The sequence below is a fragment of the Nannobrachium achirus genome (assembly GCF_963921795.1).
Source record: "Nannobrachium achirus genome assembly, chromosome: 17".
Lineage (NCBI taxonomy): Eukaryota > Metazoa > Chordata > Actinopteri > Myctophiformes > Myctophidae > Nannobrachium > Nannobrachium achirus.
In genome coordinates this window covers 12469149-12491417 of record NC_137824.1, presented here as the reverse complement: position 1 = coordinate 12491417, position 22269 = coordinate 12469149, and the positions used below count along the sequence as shown (strand labels likewise).

The 22269-nt window shown below is 44.3% G+C and overlaps 1 protein-coding gene across 1 annotated transcript in view; it reads left to right on the top strand.

Annotated features, from left to right (window-relative positions):
* The window catches only part of il1rapl2 (interleukin 1 receptor accessory protein-like 2), a gene marked incomplete at both ends in the record, with an annotated part of 653669 nt that extends 633039 nt beyond the window's left edge, over positions 1 to 20630 (top strand). The window contains 6 exons of the mRNA XM_080746524.1: positions 7260 to 7405; positions 8535 to 8612; positions 10382 to 10498; positions 11397 to 11519; positions 16111 to 16434; positions 20532 to 20630. Of these exons, the coding sequence (XP_080602650.1) occupies positions 7260 to 7405; positions 8535 to 8612; positions 10382 to 10498; positions 11397 to 11519; positions 16111 to 16434; positions 20532 to 20630 (887 nt within the window). The remainder of the gene's footprint in view (positions 1 to 7259; positions 7406 to 8534; positions 8613 to 10381; positions 10499 to 11396; positions 11520 to 16110; positions 16435 to 20531) is intronic.
* Positions 20631 to 22269: the final 1639 nt, after the last annotated feature.

Below are 22269 nucleotides of genomic sequence, written 5' to 3'. Positions count from 1 at the left end.
AACCGCTTATCCGGAATCGGGTCGTGGGGGTAACAGTTCCAACTGAGACCTCCAGATTTCCTTTTCCCGAGCAACTTCCTCCACTCCCTCAGGGAGTATACCGAGGCGTTCCCAAGCCAGTCTGGAGATGTAATCCCTCCATCTGGTCTTTGGTCTGCCACGGGGTCTCCTCCCTGTGGGACGTGCATCGAGGACCTTCCTAAGAAATTGCGCTCGGGAGGCATCCGTACTAGATGCCCCGAACCACCTAAGCTGACTCTTTTCCAAGTGTAGGAGCAGCGGTTCTACTCCAAGTTAGGGTTGTTCGATATGGCCAAAAAATAAAATCTCGATTATTTTCTCTGAAATCCCGATTTTCGATTTCGATTTCGATTTTTTGTTAAAAGAATAATACATTGTTTCAACTATTTTGTTTTCATTTGAAAAATGCAAGGAAATGTTTTTTTTTTCATTATTGTTTCATTTTTTGATTTTTATATAGCCAAATAGCAAAATGCAATAAAACAATAAGGGTATTAATAATAATAACTTTAGTTGTGCAACAATCACATACAACTTAGCGTCCTTAGTGTTTCATTATCAATAGTGAGTGACAAAACAGCCAAAACAAGCCAGCTCTTGGAGGCTGGTGAGGCATTTTGGTAGGCATTTCGCCTACCAAAATGTAATTCCTGGCTACGCCCCTGCCCTGCACCACTCATGCACGGAGATGTTGACTGATTGTAAACGGAGGCGAAGCGCTTCGCTTCCCGACGCAAAATTAACACAGTGACAGGGACAGTAGGACTAGGAGTAGACTACAGTCAGTAGGTGGGTAACACAGAATTAATAAGCTTCTTTCAAACTACAACAAGTAAGTAAGTTTACCAGCTCAGCAGCGTTTTGTTCTGTTTGCTGCTTGAACCATCGCGAGTGAGCGCAGTGCGCTGGTGAACTCTGCTCAGTCTGACATGCGCTAAACGCGCATCAAAGAAATTACACATCAGATAGAAAGTAGTATTAATTTGGTGTCGGACCTTGTCGTCCTGCTTTAGGAGGATGGGGCTGTGTACTTTTTGCGCGTGCAAGGCTCCAATGAGTAAGAATTACCCTAATTAAAGTGAAAATCGATTTTACGATTTCCATTTTTTTAAATCTTCCAAAGGAAAAAAAACGGGTTACGATTAAAAATCGATTAATCGAACAACCCTACTCCAAGTCTCTCTCGGGTGACTGAACTTCTCACCCTATCTCTAAGGGAGATACCAGCCACCCGTCTGAGGAAACCCATTTCGGCCGCTTGTACCCGAGACCTTATACTTTCGGTCATGACCTAGCCTAGTTCCAGACCCTGAATCGCTAGCCACACCCCTTTAAAATGTTGTTTTGGCGATTCAGGGGTCTAGAAGTGCTCTCATTGAAGAGGCTTTCCTCGTTCGAAAATCCGTACGGTGAATCAGCGTCGTGAATCAGCGTCTTGTGATCAGCGTGGGTGGGGTTTTCCCAGAACTTGTGCGTTTCCAAGTAAACAAGCGCCACCACCGGACCGTACCGCACATCGCGTCGCCCATCGCAGTAATATGCGATCGTATCGATCTCGCTATGAAACATCAGTAGCAGACATGTTACAGTATGTTGTGTTTGATTCCTAGTTAGTATTGCTCCTATTCTGCCTGTTTCTTTGGTTAGCAGGTAGCACTAGCAAGCAACAGGCTAGCCACTAGCCAGCCACATAACAACACTACGTCATCTGCTTTGCAACTGTTGTGTTGGTCAGGCGGTGAACCAATCACAGAAGACTGCCTCTTGGCAACGCCCATCCCAGAAACTGCCTTGGACGAGAGCAAGTTCAGACTTGAATAATGGAGTGAAACGAAATGTCAATTCAGGCTGAGTGTCAGGCTAGTCATGACCCACACTTCATGACCATGGGTGAGAGTAGGAACGAAGATTGCTCGGTAGACATCCCTACCATGTCCATGTTTTTATTTTCTTCATGGTCGGTGTGCCAAATCATCATTGCATTTAATTATGATACCACATCAAAAATGCAATATTTCCAACACATTGATTGTCCATATACATAACAACCTTTATATTTTTGAGCGGTGGTTACACCGTCTCCTATACGTGGCCGTGTGTGTATGCGTCCGTGTCTGTATGTAGCCTGCAGAGCCTGCAGTACCTTTTCTGACCACACATGTTAAGGGAGGGGCGCTGTTGTTCAGGCCAGAGACACACACACACACACACACACACACGCACACACACACACACACACACACACACACACACACACACACACACACCCCGACCACCGCTCAGTTCACACGGGTGTGATTTTTTCTTTTTGTTCAAGATTCAAGATACATGTATTTAGTCCAGAGGGAAATTTGTCTTGGACATGCAGGCTGCTACATAACATACAACAGGACAAGACAGACAGAAAGAAAGAAAGAAAGTTACAAGGAATAGTGCAAAACACACAGTGCTGACATACAGGTCAAGTGCATACATTACATTACATTACACTAGAGTAGTAAGAGTAAGAGTAAGAGTAAGAGTAACGGATATGGGAATAAAATAAATAAATAAATCTCCCAGAGTCTGAATGAACGTCGAATCATGTGCAGGATGTAATTTGCACACAGAAGTGAGGGGACTTGAACGTATTTGCATTTTTAAAAATGTGTTATTTTAAAGAGAAAGATCTCTCTCTCTCTCTCACTTATGCCAGTGGGCCAGTGATCACCCGCCCCATGTGCCAATGTTGACACCCATGCTTAAGGTCGGCTACCCCGCCCTATTAGATCATTATCCAGCTTCACATAAAAACAAGGACGTGCAGAGAAAGTTAGAGAGGCAGGGGCTGACATTTCTAAAAGGGCCTTTTGGTGAAAATATCCCAAATGGCAGACCTCCAAGCTCAAGTTGTGAGCTTGGAAGTCGGCTATTTTCGGTACGTGATATCACTCTGAACTGAGCACAATCAAGTCACTACTGGAGATGTTAAAGGAGCTATAGTCAAGTTTTTCTTGAAAAACGGATGCTAAAATAAAAATGTTTCAAAAATATGTTATAAAAAAATAAGCTTCATATATCTGTTTCTATTCAAAAATGACTACAAAAAGCATAAAATAATGATAAAATAATCATTGTGGCCATTGTCAGACCGACACTTTGTTTACATTCTAGTCTATAGACTAGGATGTAAACAAAGTGTCGGCCCTACAATGAAAAAGTTGACTATAGCTCCTTTAATATGGCATGGAATTCTACACAGAGAGGGCAATTGTTTCAACATAAGATGTTGCATTCGAGTTCAGGAGAGTTTGGACAAGGCAATTCTCTTGAATGCTGCCTTCAGGTATGGCATGGAAAGAGGGAGCATTTGCATTTCTTTCACCATAGTAAAAACTGCATTCATGTTCTGGAGAGAGGGCACTTTTTACAGACGGATAAATGGGCCCCTTTGATGTCTATGTGTGCACGTGCCTGCATAAACGTATCAAAAGTAGCAGATCTACAAGCTCAGGGCGGGGTGTGAAACGAAGCGCTATGTCTTGTTGATCCGCAATAATAATTTTCTTTCCGCTTTTGAATCTGAATCCAGAAAAGTAGCAGGACAGGAGGATTTACACTTTAGCAATGATATTCCCACTAAGCGCGTTGCTATAATCTCATCATATTTCACCTACTCTTATACTGTGGTGCGTTGATGCAACATTCCTTCTCCTTGCCCTAAATGCAAAGCAAAAAAGGTATCGGCGTGTCTAAGGTAGCTTATTAAGGCAATACAAAGTGTCAAAGACAGGCGCTAAGCTAAAATATCCAACCATCGTCTCTCATTTTTCCATCGACATCATGCTGCTGCCTTGCCCTAAAAACGTCTTAAAAATATGAATGTTGTCACTGCAAATATCAGTCAGAGTCATAACGTAATGGCAAATTAATCATTGCTTCCGATATGTTCTGCATTTCCTTCAACTATACATCCATAAAATACACATAAAAGTAGTATTTTTATACTTTTTTTGTAAATGACCGGATTATTCGGGATGTTATGCCTTGCCCCAAGCCAGAAGAATACATTTTCTCAAGACATATTGTACACACACGCACACACACACACACACACACACACACACACACACACACACACACACACACACACACACACACACACACACACACACACACACCGATCCACAAGCTCACAACGAGGGGGTGAAAGATGGAACGACAGACAATTTGCTTCTCTTCGTTTACCAAAGTCGGCGACGCGGAGGAGCGCGATGTGACCTAAAATACAACATTCAATTACCCAGCCCATTAGCCCTACTGCACACACACACACACACACACACACACACACACACACACACACACACACACACACACACACACACACACACACACACAGAGGGGGGGGGGAGAGAGAGAGAGAGAGAGAGAGAGAGAGAGAGAGAGAGAGAGCGAGAGAGCGAGAGAGAGAGAGAGAGAGAGAGAGAGAGAGAGAGAGAGAGAGAGAGGGGGAACAGGGTCATTGATTTGTGTTATTGTATTAATTGATTAACATAATCACCTCACCTGGGAAAAAAAGATAACAACAGAGAGAGAGAGAGAGGAAAAAAAGATAACAACAGAGAGAGAGAGAGAGAGAGAGAGAGAGAGAGAGAGAGAGAGAGAGAGAGAGAGAGAGAGAGAGAGAGAGATGCGAACGAATCAAGTCTTTTGAACGGCTCTTTGAAATGAACGCTGAGATCCGGTTCGCAGTGTAGGAAGCCGTTCCTTTTTTTTTTTTTTTTTTTTACAGAGTATTTCTACATTGCAGTGTTGATACTTTTACTTCAAAAGTTCAGAATTAAAATGTACTTGAGTAAAAGTACAAAAGTATTGGTATCAAAATGTACTTAGAGTACCAATAGTAGAACGTTCTCATCATGCAGAATGTTTCACAACAGCGACGCATTGTGAGCTTGTAGATCGGCCATTTTCAAATGGCGGAAATGTATATATGGCCGAAACATTTTGGGTTGAACTGATTTGTAATTCTGATCAAAATCTACAGAGTAACTCAAATGAGCCAGTCTTTTGAACCTCTCTTTGGAAGGAACGGATCCCAGAGATCCGGCTCACTTCGAAGAGCCATAAATCCCATCTCTGGGCGAGAGCGGCGGGGGCGAGAGAGTGAGCGAGTCAGAGAGGAAGGAGAGAGAGAGAGGAGGGGGAGGGGGAGGGGGAGGGGGAGGCTGGGGCTGTTCTGTACTATTTGTGCACCTCAAATTGAGCGTGAAATTGCAATGTGTTGTCGGAGCCCCTCTGTCATTAATTTAGTTAGCAAGCAAAGAGCGGCAGCCAGAGAGAGACCCACACACACACACACACACACACACACACACACACACACACACACACACACACACACACACACACACACACACAGTTGTAGCAGCTTTCTGGCGTTCACCGTGTCCCGACTGATTGTAACATGTTTGTGAAATTAACTCTCGTCTGAATCGCCGCCGCGCTACGTGTTCTTATAACCCACGCCAAGCCTAGTCTGAGTGACAGTGTCGGGGAAGATGTAAAACAGACAGCCACGCTCGCAAATACACACAAGGCTCTTTTGTTTTGGTTTGTTTGATTTCAAGTTTGTTTCTAAAGACACGTATGATACTGTAGCGTCACGGCCGGGAGGCGAACCCGGGATCCCGATTTGCCAGGTATGTGCGCTGACCAGTCAGCCAAAGTACCAGGCACATTGGCGAGAGCCAACGCACATACCGTATAGCCTACAATACCAGCCATGTTCATTAGGGCCGGGGCTCCACCAAAAAGACGGCGTCGTGCCGGCGTAAAAAAATGAACCGGGGCGAATTTGGGCGTCCGGCGTCGACGTCAACGTTGGCAGTGGAGCACCCTTCATTGATTAAAAAGGGAGCGTTCCCAGCGCTGACGTTGGCGCGACGCACCCGGTGGAGCCGTGGGATTAGCGTGGTAACCAGACTATATGGTACCAAGTCAGATATACTGTTTTCACTAGTTTTATGCGACAGTCTTGTATGATGAAGCAGGGCTTTGCTTTACCAAAAAGACGTACACATCTGAAACTACGAGGTTTCTGCCCGACAGTGACGATATTTTAGTGATTATGTTGCGAGGAAAACGTTGAGATAATAGCCATTTTGGTTAGAACTGACTGAAAATAACTTTGTACTTCAAGTTTAAAATGCTACTAAAAATACAAGTGTCCAAATGAATTCCAAATATCATCGAATGATCTCGCTGCACCCCTGGACTGCCGTCGCGGCACCCCAGGGTGCCCCGTCAGTCACCCACTTTGAAAAAACCCTGGTCTAGAAGACAAAAAAATAACAATACTGATAATCTCCTTCTTGATTCATTGATTGAATGCTTTATTGTGACCGTAGGTCGCAGTTACTATCAAAACCTCCACCAGCTGTGAGTCCGTCAGTGAGTCCGTCAGTCAGTCTGTCTGTCACACCTCACACGTCACACTTTAGCCCTGCTCATATCTTTGCAACCGTTGCCCCGATCCATGCCAGATTTGGCACACACACTCCTTGCCTGACAAACTACAACCTCCAAGGACCCCCGGAGCTCCAGGGACCCCCAGGTCCCTGGGGGACCCCCAGATGTAAAAAATGACCACATGTGCAAAAATGATCAAATGACCACCCCAACGGGGCTGCTCACGGGGAATTCCTGGGGACCACCGACTCCTGGTGCTCCAGAACCGATGCAAAAGTGGTGGCGCCCCCAGTGGAGGACCCCCTGCCACTGCGGCGCACATAAAATGCCGTAACTCGGGTTAGGAGCCACCGGGAGAGCCGGGGCCGGTACCTATTCGTCCGCCTCGCCGGCGCGGACACCCCACCCCTCATTTCTCACATGGCCCTCTTCTAGCGCCACCTTCAGGCCGATTTTTAAAACACATTTTTGGCCACTGCTCCTACAGTTTTGCCCCTAAAATCACGCAAATTGCTACACAGTATGTCTACACTCATCCCATCAACATGAATCTGTCCCATATAGCGCTACCTTCAGGCAGATTTTTATAAACACATTTTTGGACACTGCTACAGATTTTGCCCTAAAATCACGAAAATCGCTACACAGTATGTCTACACTCATGTCATCAACATGGATCAGGAAGATTTTGGAAAAACAAATTTTTGCCCTATTTGTGGAGATAAGTGACCTACGGTCGCTTATCTCCCGATTAGGGAGTCTTACTGGTTTAATATGTTTTCCAGTCTACATGGAGGACCTGGCACGCAGTGTGGAGCAGAGCAGGCGTCTCATCATCGTCCTGACCCCGGAGTTTGTGGCCAAGCGGGGCTGGAGCATCTTCCAGATGGAGACCCGCCTGCACTCCATGCTGGTCACCGGGGAGATCAAGGTAAGACTGGGGACGGTGCCCCAAACAAGGGTTCTCTACAAACCCGATTAATTGAGTACCCAGGATATCAATAAGCATGGGCTTCTCAAGCTTGTTATCGAGCATAGCGGCCCATGACGTCATGTTTCACCCATTTAAAACAGGTACACATTATTGCGTATCATTATTTTATGCTTTAACTATTGAAAAATAGCAGATATACAAACTCACAGCGCGAGCTTGTAGATCTGCTATTTTTGAAAAGTAGTGAAAATTTGAATTTTGACCCGATTCTATAAGTGTCTTTTGAATCCTTCTATGGTTTTTTGAAAAACCTATGTTTCTATGTCAGCAATCTGTCCAGCCATCGTCAAAGAAAAGGTCCTTTTCACTTAACTGGAGCTCAGTTAGTCTGTTCTTGAGAGACTATGTGGTTCTCAAACTTTTTCATGTGAAGGACCCCCAAACTGATATTTATTTGGCCACGGACCCCCATCTCAAAATATCCCCCCCCCCCCCCCCCCCCCCCACGATTTGAGTTACAAGGGTTTGCTTTGAAAATTGTAATTATATTCAAAGATTTGCACACATTTTCAAGATTTTTCAAAAGAAAAAAAAAACAGATCTATAAGCTCATGGAGCGGCACTCGGTGCCACGCTATGAGCTTGTAGATCTGCTATTTTTCAATAGCTAAAGTATGAATTAAGTCCAGGTCTTAATGGGTTGAGGCAATACCAAGTGCTAAAGAGAGATCGAGGTAAGGAAGCAGAGAATGAGTGGACGGCAAGCATAGGTCAGTGCAGTGGTGTAAAGTATCTAATACATTTACTCAAGTACTGTACTTAAGTAAAATGTTGAGGTATTTGTACTTTACTTGAGTATTTCCAATTCCCAACACTTCTACTTCTGCTCTACCACATCTCGGATCCAAATATAATGTATGTATACACCATCAGAGCGCCCCCAAATGATGCCTTTACAAAATGAGAATATATAAGAAGATAGTTTTGCTTAAATCACTCTCGGTTTTTCTCTGTCTGTCTGTCTGTCTGTCTGTCTGTCTGTCTGTCTGTCTGTCTGTCTGTCTGTCTGTCTGTCTGTCTGTCTGTCTGTCTGTCTGTCTGTCTGTCTGTCTGTCTGTCTGTACAGGTGATCATGATAGAGTGTGCTGACCTTAAGAGTGTCATAAACTACCAAGAGGTGGAAGCGCTGAAACACACCATCAAGGTACTTAATACACTGAAACACACCATCAAGGTACTGAATACACTGAAACACACCATCAAGGTACTGAATACACTGAAACACACCATCAAGGTACTGAATACACTGAAACACACCATCAACGTACTGAATACACTGAAACACACCACCAAGGTACTGAATACACTGAAACACACCACCAAGGTACTGAATACACTGAAACACACCACCAAGGTACTGAATACACTGAAACACACCACCAAGGTACTGAATACACTGAAACACACCACCAAGGTACTGAATACACTGAAACACACCACCAAGGTACTGAATACACTGAAACACACCATCAAGGTACTGAACACACTGAAACACACCACCAAGGTACTGAATACACTGAAACACACCATCAAGGTACTGAATACACTGAAACACACCATCAAGGTACTGAATACACTGATGGATGGGTGGGTGGATGGGTGGATAGGATGGAATAAACTCCCTGTTGCACTTAGAACAACAGACTCACTCACTCTGGCATGGCCTGAAGACTCACCTCTTCAGACTCCACCTTAGCCCATATAACACTTACCGTAGCACTCGCCTATGACCATACATGAAAGCTAATAGCATTTTTTTTTTGTTTTTTGGTTTTTATATAAAGCTTTTTTACTGACTAGGTGCTCGGTCTACCTATATTATTGTGTCTAGATTGATATTTCTATGAATTTGATGTATTGTATTGATGTATTACCTTGCTTATTGTAAATCACTCTCGATTAAGAGCATCTGCCAAATGTCTAAATTGGAAATTGTATGGATGGACTGTACAGGCGAGCAAATGCACAATTTGTATGGTTTCGTAAGATACATTTCTTCACCCTAACCCTAACCTCAGTAATCTGCCTTTTCGATCCGCTTTTCGACCCAACGGGAGTTCGACCTATGGGGCAGTCCCCGTCCGTCCGTCCGTCCGTCCGTCCGTCCGTCTGTCCGTCTGAGCGTCCGTCCGTCCGCCTTAGTGTCCGTCCGAGCGTCCATCCATCCAAACGAGCGAACGTCCGTCCATCCTCAAACATCAGCTCCCGCTCACGCTCACAACCCGTCCTCACACATCAGCTCCCGCTCAGTCCCCGTCCGTGTCTGCTTGCTCAGTCCGGACGCGGACAGTCCAATCAGCGGCTCTTACTGACCCTGGGGTGCCGTGACGGCAGTCCACGGGTGCCGCGAGATAATTTGATAATATTTGGAATTTATTTGGACACTTGAAAAAATATTTAGTATCATTTTAAACTTGAAGTACAAAGTTATTGTCAGTCAGTTAACCAAAATGGCTATTATCTCAACATTTTCCTCGCAACATTATCGCTAAAATATCGTCACTGTCGGGCAGAAACCTTGTATCTCCAAGTTTCAAATGTGTGCGATTTTGCCCTGCTTCATCATACAAGGCCGTCGCACAAAACGAGTGAAAACAGCCGATCTACAAGCACGCGAGGCGTTGTGTGCTTGTAGATCTGCTGTTTTCACTAGTTTAGTACTAAACGAACGGTTTTGGACATACAAGGTTTCCACCCGACAACGATGATATGCTATAAATATAAGGTGCTGGGAGTGAAAATTATAATGTAGGGCTGCCTCGGATCAAAACATATATTCATAGGGTGCCCTGAGACAAAAAGGTTTGGGAACCCCTGCTGTACATACATCGTGATGTACAGTGTTTGGCAATGTAAACGTATGTTTGCCATGCCCATAAAGCCCAAATGATTTGAATGCCCTCTCCTCTCCAGGTTCTATCCATCATTAAGTGGAGGGGTCCTAACAGCAACGAGCTGTCCTCTAAGTTCTGGAAACAGGTGGTCTACGAGATGCCCGCTAAACGCAGAGAGACGCTGTCCAGACGCCAGGTAAACCACGGGCATGCCAACATGCTGGACAGAAGCTACACAACGAGACATCTGCTGGAAACGGCATGGTTAATGCATGAATGACAAGAGTACGACCCATTTAGAACGGGTACACATTATTGTGTATCATTATTTTATGCTTTAACTATTGAAAAATAGCTCACAACGCGGCACAGAGTGCCACGCTGCGAGCTTGTAGATCTGCTATTTTAGAAAAATTGTGAAAATTAGAATGTTGACCCGATTCTGTAAGTGTCTTTTGAATCCTTCTGAGATTTTTTGAAAAACCCTATGTTTCTATGTCAGCAATCTGGCTAGCCATCGTCAAAGAAAAGGTCCTTTTCACTTAACTGGAGCTCAGTTAGTCTGTTCTTGAGAGACTACTATGTCAGTGGTTCTCAAACCTTTTCATGTGAAGGACCCCCAAAATGATATTTATTTGGCCACGGATCCCCATCTCAAAATATTTAGTTCCAGGGACCACCCAGAAGCCAAATTTGAGGTCAAAACGTTCGCTTTGAAAATATATATATTCAAAGATTTCAACGAATTTTCACGACTTTTTCAAAAATAGCAGATCTACAAGCTCGCAGCGCTGCGATCATCAACTTGCGACAGGCATTTCCCCTATTGAGTGAAAGATTAGCTATTTCTAGAAGAAATTAAATAATTAAGGTGTTTTTCATTTTACATTGTAGTTATAGAGGACAATTATAATGTATTAAGGCATATTTGTCATATTAGCCAGGGATCCTTTTAAAAACTCCTGGTCTGTTTACTGTTGAGAGAGAAAAACAGCGTTGGACATTACGTTAATCATCTGGGGACCCAGGTGGGTCCCGACCCACAGGTTGAGCACCACTGATCTACGGTACCACTGTGTGTCTCTTGATGACAGGTGCTGGACTCTGGTGAGCAGGGCCTGTTCGGTGACCTACAGACCACCGTGTCCACCATTGCCATGACAACCACCTCCGCCTCTCTGGTGCCCCCTAGCGGCGACAGTCGCCATGGACACCAGGTCAGCCATGATCTCTTTTTGAGCGGTGGTTAGACCGCTCCTTAGCATGGCCGTGTGTGTATGCGTGTCTCCGTGTCGATAAACGATAAAGTCGACTTCAACTCAACTTTTTTTTTCTTGCAAGTCGAGTCGACTTGCAAAAAACACAAGTCGTTAATACCCTAGAACACAGTACTATATGCATAGGATAACATCAATTACAAAAGGGGGGGGGGGGGAGAAAGAAAAAGAAAATATATTTACTGTGGAAAAGGGGAGGTATGGGCCCAGGGGTGCCCACACTTTTTGGACGTGAGATCTACTTTTAATATGACTCAACATGATCTGCCCATCCAAAACGTTTAGGTGAGGGCCTGAGGGGGGCTTTGGAATAGCAGCACTGGCGTTAAATTTTAGACAAACACACTTACTGTAAGGGGGAAATAAATGGGAAATACTGGGGGAAATGTCTTCATCCCATTCTGTATGGAAGTGGTAGGTTTTGGGGTTCTTTATAATGCTACTTACAACTTACTGACTCTTGAACAAAGTATTGCATTGGAGGTTTGCCTACCTAGAAGCCATGAAGGGAGCTGACAGGCCCTTCTTGATGTCATATTGACATATTCTTTTTATATTTTAATGATATATCTTTAGAGGCATGTCATGTGGTCTACCTGCACACCCTGATTTATATGGGACCAGTTACTCATAATATATGGAGACCCCTGCATGATAGTCAACAATGTTATGTCAAAACATTCCAATATATGGGCATTCCTAGATATGTCCTTAATATTGATAACATTGGGACAGGGATCTCCATACTGTATATGGGCATACAACGTATGTTAATTAGTAAAGCCAAGCAGGACCTGGGCAAGTTGGGGCCTGAGATTGATGACCGGGTCATTGATGATCAGAAATCTCCATATATGTGCATAAAAGGGATTTTGTCTCTGGGAATGACCATATATGGACTTTTTATTTAATTTCATCCAATACATATACATACAATATACAGTATATGTTATGCCCATACATAGAGATCCCTATCTGAACCAGCCACACAGATAGTGATATATATCAATGACATCATAGTCGAGTCACAGCCTGAGGTTCTGTGACCATCCTCTGGGAAGGATGTTTTGATGATTGATTTGACCTCTATGGACCCATTATAAAAGATTTAGCCCCCAGGCCTCTCGCCAAAATCCCGGCATTTTTTTCTAGTGGGCCGAATTCAAAATGGCGCCCGGCGCCATCTCTAAAAATGAACTTTTGATCGAGATACCCTAGAAACATGTATGAACACACTTTTCCATACAAATCAACCACAAGGATTCCAAATCTGACACCATTTTAATCATAAGACCTCATTTTGGCCCAGAAATTCAACATGGCCGCCATCCAGTAGAGTGAAAACGTTTGAATAGGAAAGTAATTTATTTAGGGTTTGTAATTTTTACACACACAAAACACATATCAATCTGAATCAGAGCATTCTGTGTCACTGGTTTCTGAATCATCAGATTCAGATAACTCCACCCTCCTCCTCTGTGCATCATCATCCTCCTCCTCATCCACCTCTCACTCTCAGCATCCTCGTCCTCTTCAAATGGTCCCGGTGCAGGTATAGGTGTGTTGGGAGAGCAGGCTGCGTGTGGTGGACAGGACGACAGCGACCATCCACCAACTCCCAACCATGTCCGAGTGGCGAGGGTTGGTGTTTCAGTGCGGGATTGCGCAATAGATATGCCAAATAGTTAGCGTGGCGGCAGTGTTGGCGTAGGCTATCTGCATCTGGAGGGAGACAGAGAAATGTTTTTTTCTTCATTGTCTTGCACTTGGCAGCACAGGCTTCAGCCATGGTGCTACTCTTCTTGTCTCCATAGATCACCTGTCTTGTGAATTAAAAGAGCTCTTGTTCTACCTCCTTCTCAAGGTCAAGGCTATCTCCACACCGTGAGAGCTGCTGCCTCGCCACAGAGCTCTTTGCCACCTTGTCATACACTGATGATTTTCCTTTGCCAAAGAAACCTGAGTTAACATCACAGCCTGTAAAACAATGTAGCTGCACAATGCAGTCTGCCATCTCTTCTGTCAGCAGGCCACGACAGAGGACTGTCTCTTTGTTTCTCTTGATGCATAACATGCCAGGGAGCTGCCGTGAGATGGCCGATGCTGCGACATAGACATCGGTATCAGCTGCATCAATAACAACAGGGCCACTATAGCCTGACTGCCGCAGACCTGCATAAACAGTGAAGAGGATGGTGTCAGCTTCAGACTGCTCAATGCTGTAGTCTTCCATCGGTTGTTGTGTTGACAAGTTGATGCAATGTGGGCCAACAGAGTAGACAATCTCTGCATTCACATACACACAGTAGTGTTTTGAATGCCTTGGCAGAGGGGAAGGGGCCATTCAATTTCATGTACGTGTTGGGTACATGTGCGTTACCCTGTACACGCAGGTCTCGTTCATCATCTTTAGTTGAGAATGCTGCATCGTATGGGTCATTCACACAGATGATACGGTGTGCATCACAATGGCGGGCAAGGATGATGGATGACACCTTGTGGACATAGTCCAACCACTTGTATGGGCTGCTGTCTTGTGTCTGCCGATCTTCTGCTGATGGAGTTGCCATCCTCCAGATCATGCCCATGTCAATGAGGGCAACATAGGGTTCTTTGATGTCTATAGTTTGGAGAGAGAATTTCTGGATGAGCTTGCTCTTCTGTGTCTTCCTGTATGTGCCATTGGGGTTGAATAAGGCCACACATTCCTCAACAACAAGATGTTCCAGCAACTCGGGGAGCTTGACAAGTTGACTGTCTTCAACGAGGTTGATCACTGCTTTGAGAGCGCTTCTTTCCATTTCAGCAGCTCTTGCCTTGAGTTCCTCACTGGGCTTCTCTACACATGCATCCTTGGAGTCCGCAATGAGCTCATCAGAGGCAGGCATGGCTGACTGTAGGGTGCAATCAGGTTCTGCACGCACTGCTCATCTTCTCGCATCCGCTTCAGGCCACTTTCTGTGTGCTTCCCTTGGCTTCTTTTCGGGTGGCAAGAGCGTTGTGAGCAGCTCTTATGCGGGCCACATTGTTAACATTTCTGGAGTGCACCAGCAGCTGCTTTTTATTCTTGAGGGAGGAGAGCCTGCCTGACTTCATTTTGCTGCCCTTGTTCATTGTACATCCACATGTCCCAGGCCATGTTGGAATAGGGGTTACCTGTGATGGACTGAGTGAAGTTAGTATGAAGGAAGGCAACCTGTTCAGCAGGGAGAGCTGTCAGCATCACCCAGAAGTCAGGCAGCCACCTCCCATACTTATTGTTGTCGTATGCTACCATCCACGGCTGCATAGCATGCAGAGAGCTGACATACTCTTCCCAGTTGCAGATATTGACTGCATGCACATTCTGCATTAGCACATCTGTCATGGACAGGAAGTCCCTCCAGTAGTCTGCCATGTCACTGACCTCTACTTGGGAGAAAAGGTTGGTGATGAGATTCTTGAGATCAGCATCATCCTCCAGTGCTGCATGAGCAGCAGCACAGGCTTCCTGGGAGAGACTTGTATTCCTCAGAATATCAAGATTCTCTCTTGTCTCCTCTGTTCGGTTGGATATCAGCCTCTCCTTGGCCAGCTGACTCATGAGTGCCTCATACATCAGCCTCAAGCAACGCAGCCCCCTCTTATAATGCTTGCCTTTCAGTGCGCAATCAACAGATCCCTCAGAAATGACTCCTGCCGTGACAAGTACATCTCCTAGCTCACTCCCCTTGTAGCGCTTGTAGATGGCACTCATCATCACACACTTTCTATGTTGTTTGTCTACCCCCAAACATATTATGCAAAGGGGGAAAAAAAACACACACGCTTTGAAATTCAAAAGTTATGTTTTCACTCTTCTAGATGGCGGCCATGTTGAATGTCTGGGCCAGAATGAGGTCTTATGATTAAAATGGTGTCAGATTTGGAATCCTTGTGGTTGATTTGTATGGAAAAGTGTGTTCATACATGTTTCTAGGGTATCTCGATCAAAAGTTCATTTTTAGAGATGGCGCCGGGCGCCATTTTGAATTCGGCCCTCTAGAAGAAAATGCCGGGATTTTGGCGAGAGGCCTGGGGGCTAAATCTTTTATAAAGGGTCCATAGAGGTCAAATCAATCATCAAAACATCCTTCCCAGAGGATGGTCACAGAACCTCAGGCTGTGACCCGACTATCAGGGATCTTCATATACTGTATGGGCAGTATGAGCAATATACTAAAAGGCATAAAAGGGAGACTTTTAGATAGGTGATCCGTTATGATTTGGGGTGATTTTGGCATCTGCAATGATTGATTTTTTGAGCGGTGGTAAACCGCTCCTTAGAGCTGGGTGTGTGTCTGTAGCCATTTCTCCTCAGTGTTTTGCCATAGCATTGTGTGTGTGTGTAGCATAGCCTGTACATCCTAGACTCAAATCCTAGTCTGAAGACGTTATGCAAGCACGACCACCGCTCACTTCACATTGGGTGTGATTTTTACACAATATTCTAATTTTCTGAGATTGATCCGTATTGTGTGCCTGTTCGCCCCCCCCCCCCCCCCCCCCGCAGCTGGCTTTGGCCACAGAGATCCCGGACTACAACCAGATGACGCTGCCCCTGGGCCTGGGCGGGCTTGGGGGGGGCGGAGGCGGGGGCGGCGGTGGGAGCCACCACCACCACCACAACGCCACCCAGGCCCAGATGAGACACTTCTGCCGCAGCTACGAGTTCCAGCTGCCCCACAACCCCCACCCCCCTCAGTCCGTCGTCGTCCCGCCGCCGGCCCCCGCCGGCCCCCCGCCGGCCCCCACCTCCACCGTGCAGTTCTCCACCCTGGGCCCCGGGGGGCGCCACGTCTACTGCAACATCCCCATGACGCTCCTGAACGGACAGGTGTGGGAAAAGGATGGTTCCCTGTATGCTTTCACTGGTCAATATTTTACCTCTACTCTTTTTTTTTAAAAACCTCTTTAAGTGAACTCAGCACAAAAAGAAATATTGAATGCTTTAACTATTGAAAAATAGCAGATCTACAAGCTCGCAGCGCGGCACCGAGTGCCGCGCTGCGAGCTTGTAGATCTGCTATTTTTGAAAGAGTCGTGAAAATGTGTGCAAAAATTTGAATATATGTATTTTTAAAGCAAATGTTTGTAACTCAAATTTCGCTTCTGGGTGGTCCCTGGAACTAAATATTTTGAGATGGGGGTCCGTGCACAAATTTATATCATTTCGGGGGTCTTTCACATGAAAACCACTGACATAGTAGTCTCTCAAGAACAGACTGACTGAGCTCCAGTTAAGTGAAAAGGACCTTTTCTTTGACGACGGCTAGTCAGATTGCTGACATAGAAACATAGGTTTTTCAAAAAGCCTTAGAAGGATTCCAAAGACACTCATAGACTCAGGTCAAAATTTAAATTTTCACGATTTTTCTAAAATAGCAGATCTACAAGCTCGCAGCGCGGCACTCGGTGCCGCGCTGTGAGCTTGTATATCTGCAGTAGTTAAAGCATAAAATAATAATACACAATAATGTGTACCCGTTCTGAATGGGTTAATAATACCAATTTGTATTGTGTTTTATATCATTTTTACTGTTGATTCGTCACCTTGTAGGCAGGCCTGCAATACTGTTCTTTTGGTTCATTGAATGATCACACTCTCCCACAGTAATAAGGAAAAGAAAAAACAACACATATTTTTACACTTTGTTAATGTTAAGCTCAGTGTCAGGGAAGCCCAAAACGAGAGTAAATGCCAGCAGAATATATTGCAAGCCGTTTTGGCAAAATGTTGGTTGGCGCTATGCACACCTTTGGCTGTGTAGCTCATGCCTCAAATGCCCCATGCATACAAGCTGGACCTCGTTGTAAAGGTGACGAATCAACGATGAAAATGATATAAAACACAAAACAAATTGGTATTATTAGAGGATAAATAAAATGGACTGAAGTCAAGTTTTGTTTCTTTTTGTGCTGAGTTATTCTCTAGATTTATACATGCTGTCTGCTGGCGGACCATCATGCTAACTCCAAAATGTTCATTTTTCAGAAAAAAAATATAAATCCAGCTCAAGAGTTAGGAGGTTTTGGGGGTTCAATTGCATGACAAAAATCTAATGTAATAATAATAATAATAATAGCAATAGAGGGTATGCGCGTGCATAATGTGAATGGCAAATCGAGTGGCAAAGTGAGTTTAATGTTGTTTAACGTTGTTTAACACTCGGGTGACTGAAAAAAAATCACTTCCAGTCTGACTGTATTTATCAGGGGAGAGAATTGTCCTGTTAATTTGACTGATAAATGCAGTCAGAGTGGTATAATGGTATGTCATTTCATACTTAGGAGGCATTTCAGAAGGGGGAAAAAAAATAGAACATATGTGAGTATTTAGGAAATGGAAGGGGAAATTTCTGAGACCTTCACGGGAAGAGTTATTGCACTTTGTGATCTCAAAATCGGCCAAAATGGCCAGTTAGTCACCCGTGTGTTAATGCAATCAGATAGGACTTTTCTCTTTGGATGTATGGGCTGTCAAGGCCAGAAAGTAGTTTTATGCCACTCGGTAGGCGTTCCCGCATGCCTTCCGGGTATGATGATGACGATGATGTCACAAGCATACCTTCTATAATGAAATACCTGACAAATGGAGTTAGCTGGTTTCTGCCCGACAGCGACAATATATTTCTATATATTGTATATCTATATTTCTCTAGATGTCATTATACCATACACAAATGTGATTATAGTAAATTTAACCCCATTGATTCCGGAATCAATGGGGGTAAATATATTTGTATTTTTCAAATTATTGTCTTAGGAATGCTCTCACGTCTCCATGACGTGTGAGAGAGAGAAAGAGAGAAAAAGTCGTTTTGGGGGTGAACTACTCCTTTAAGCATTATTTTGCACATTTTGAAGCTGTAGATTTGGATCCACTATTTTGACTATTTTAGAACTTTTTCAACAACAGAAACACAATTAAATCGTTAATTGCAATTATTTGAGTGACAATGAATCGTCATAAGTGTAAAATGTCATAATCGTGATAACCCTATACCAGGGGGTCGGCAACCCAAAATGTTGAAAGAGCCATATTGGACCAAAAAAAACAAATGTCTGGAGCCGCAAAAAATTAAAAGCCTTATATAAGGCTTATAATGAAGGCAACACATCGTCGCTGTCGGGAAGAAACCTTGTATCTCCAAGTTTCACATTTGTAATTTATTTCGTAAGTAAAGCCCTGCTTCATCATAGAAGACTGTCGCACAAAACTAGTGAAAATAGCCGATCTACAAGCACACAACGACTCGCATCGCGAGGCGTTGTGTGCTTGTAGATCGGCTATTTTCACTAGTTTAGCCTATATCATTTTTAAAATGATAAATACAAAATGAACGGTTTTGGACATAACAAGGTTTTCACCTGACAACGACGACATGCTGTCTACATTAGCTATATTAGCCGACAATCAAAATGACTAAGTAGGCTACAAATAGCACATCCTGGAGAGAATGTTGAAATGTAATAGTTATTCTACACATTCTTACAGCATTGGAAAACGTTAAGAATGTTTGTGTCATGTCTGTCCTCATACAGAAATCAACTAGTGAATTTTGCCCCCCATCTTTTTCCATTTTCATACAATTATGAAAAAGCTCCAGGGAGCCACTTGGGCGGCGCTAAAGAGCCGCGGGTTGGTGACCCCCGCCCTATACTCAGGAGGGGGAAAAAAACACACACTGAATTGCAAAACACTGAATCACTGGGGCCTTCCTCCAATCATGGTCGAGTGGGGGCGGACCTTATGATGCGCACCAAGGCCCGCCCCCACTTGATCATGATTGGAGGAAAGCCCCCGCCTGTCACCTACAGTACATGAAAACTGAAACTGAAACTTAATCGAAATCCCTTACTCAAGTACTTTACTTCAGTACAATTTTGAGGTACTTTTACTTTTCCTGGAGTATTTCCAATTTCAATTTCAATTCAACTTTTAATTATATCATATTTGTACTCCACTAGAATTATTTGAAAACTTGCATATTTGGATTATTATTACAAAACATGCTTTTACCACGTAAACCCTATTTAAACTTTTAGTTTTTAGAAAATAGCCGCTCTACAATGTCTAGTAGATCTGCTATTTTCAAATGTCTTTTATATACAATTTTGACGGGACATTCTTCATAACTAGTACTTTAACTTTTTTACTTTTAAGTATATTTTGATGCCAATACTTTTGTACTTTTACTCAAGTACATTTTGACTTCCGGACTTCTATTTGTAGCAGAGTATTGCTTACCCCAGTGGTTCTCAAAGTGAATTTCAGGAAATCTCTAGGATTCCTTTATGGGGGTCTAAATTGACCCTTACAAGTCTGTAACTCTGACTGACAGTGTACAAATAGAACCAAATGGACCTGTTCGGGTCCATTTGGTTCCATTTGTACACTGTCAGAGTTAAAGAGGTGGTGCCATGATTTCCCCCCCTCTAAAACATGATTATCAGGTATTATGATTATACTAGGAGGAAGATTTTTTTCCAAAAAAGTATACAGAAAGAGTTAAAATTGGGTTTTTATGTGGCCACACCCCCAGTTCATTAAGTATGCATGGATGTCATGGTGGGTGGTGACCCAGCTGAAGTTAGCCACACCCCACAGTGTTGGGTGAATGGTAATTAGGGGAGGAGTTGATACTGTGACATAATTAGTATCTGTGTTTTTTAACTGACACTTTTGACCACAAGGTGGCAGCCTCCAAGAGAAAACAAACAAATACCAAGATAATACATAATTGCTTATAAAAACCACACCAGGGGGTCTAATGCAGTACTTTCAACCTCCTAGACACATGAAAAACAGAAAAAGTACAAAACTATGGCACCACCTCTTTAAGTGGAGACCTTGAAATTTCAAAAGTTTGAGAAACACTGGCTTACCCTATACCTTAACATTTTAACCCTGTGGTTGTGGTGTTTCTCCAGGTGGGTCAGAGCAGTACGCTGGGGAAGAAGCCAGAGCTTCATATGAACAGCACCTTCATGCCTCTGAGCAGCAGAGAACTCAGCTCTGACATCTGGTAGGGCAGCTCTGACCGACGAAAGCTCTGCACCCGGAACCGACCGACGGTCATGACGAGTACCGACTGCAACTGGACCACCCGGGGAGGTGGACCCCGGGTGGCTGAAGAGAACTGGACTTCAACCCTATGGGATAACAAACTGCTTTAACCAAGCATATATATTTTTGTCCTACTTTGGCTTTGGTTTGGTTTTGGCCTGTCGGTGGTGGTGGTGGTGGTGGGGGCAGGTTGACTCGCTTCCCCTGCTTGCAGACGAGAGGAAGTGTCTGATAGGTATTATTTCACGGACCCTCCGCCCTCACCCTCACCCCACATCTGTCCTTACTTTAATCTCTGAGACCACCGTTCCACACTGTAAAGTCCTCAGTGTGACATTCAACTTTGAGAGAGTACAAAATGGAAGCAGTACGTACTCTCTCGGAGTTACAGAGCCGTAAGCGTCCATTCGAACCCCTGGTTGGTCGACCTCAGAGCCAACACTGAGAAATGGTGGACTATAGAGGAAGTGTCTTTCATTCTTTTCTTTTTTTTAACTAATGGGGAAGTCTGTTACAAACCACTGCGGTCTTACCAGAGTGCGTGTCAAGTACTGCTGACCGGTTCACACGTAATAGATTTGCTGGCAACGTACTGGTATTATATTTGGACTTTGGCATCATGTTGTGAACGTAGACCAACCTTGAACCGGCGCTAAATCCGGTGCTGGCGAAACTCCAGCATGCTGCTTCATAGTAACATTCCCAGCAATGCAATGGAGGGGCGCGGGGAAATAGTTCGAACGCAGAGTTTACAGGCACAACCGAAAAATACTTGTTTGGGAGGATATTCATGTAATTCCAGTCGATTGCCGTTACACTAACTGCTTCGATAGTTTGCGTACTTAGCTAGAAATCTGTTTCTGACCGGCTATTCTCACTGGTTCTACCCACAAGGATTACCCTATAATGCTGCTGGTCGTGTCGAGTGTTGCACAATGAGTCGGAAAAGGAGGAACGGAAACTTCATTTCCCAGGATGCATCACACCCACCGCCTCACACGGCGGTCCGTGGATGTGATTGCCGTGCGCGTCGAAATCTTGAAATACAAAAGTCTACCTACAAAAAGAACGATTGTCTCCAAGGGAATGCCAGTCTGCTATAGCAAACCAGTACACCTGGAATACCAGTCTATTCGTGGACCGTTTGGACTACTTACTGTAGACTTGTGGCCTGCCTAAAGGCCATACAGAAGCTCGGAAAGAGCTTCCGAGAGAACTTCGAAGACTCCTGTTCTTGGAAAGAACAGAATCTTGGAAAGAGGCTTCCGAGAGAACTTCGAAGACTCCTGTTCTTGGAAAGAACGGAATCTTGGAAAGCCAGTGGCTCCTCAACACTAGTCGATATATATCCGGACTTTGAGCAGCTTGTGTGGTGCTGGTCGTTAAGAATACCAGACCTCCACCGCCGAGCTCTTTGACTATACCAGTCCACCAAATGTAGTTACCCTTCTCCATACCACCCACAAACCCCAGAGTGTTCATTTATCTCCAAATCTGTGCCCACCCCCAAAAAACGGACCTAAGACTTTTTGTCCACGCTTTTGGAGATCGATTACCGCTAGGGATTGTCCTGTGACGTTACCCGCTGTACTGGTAAACTTG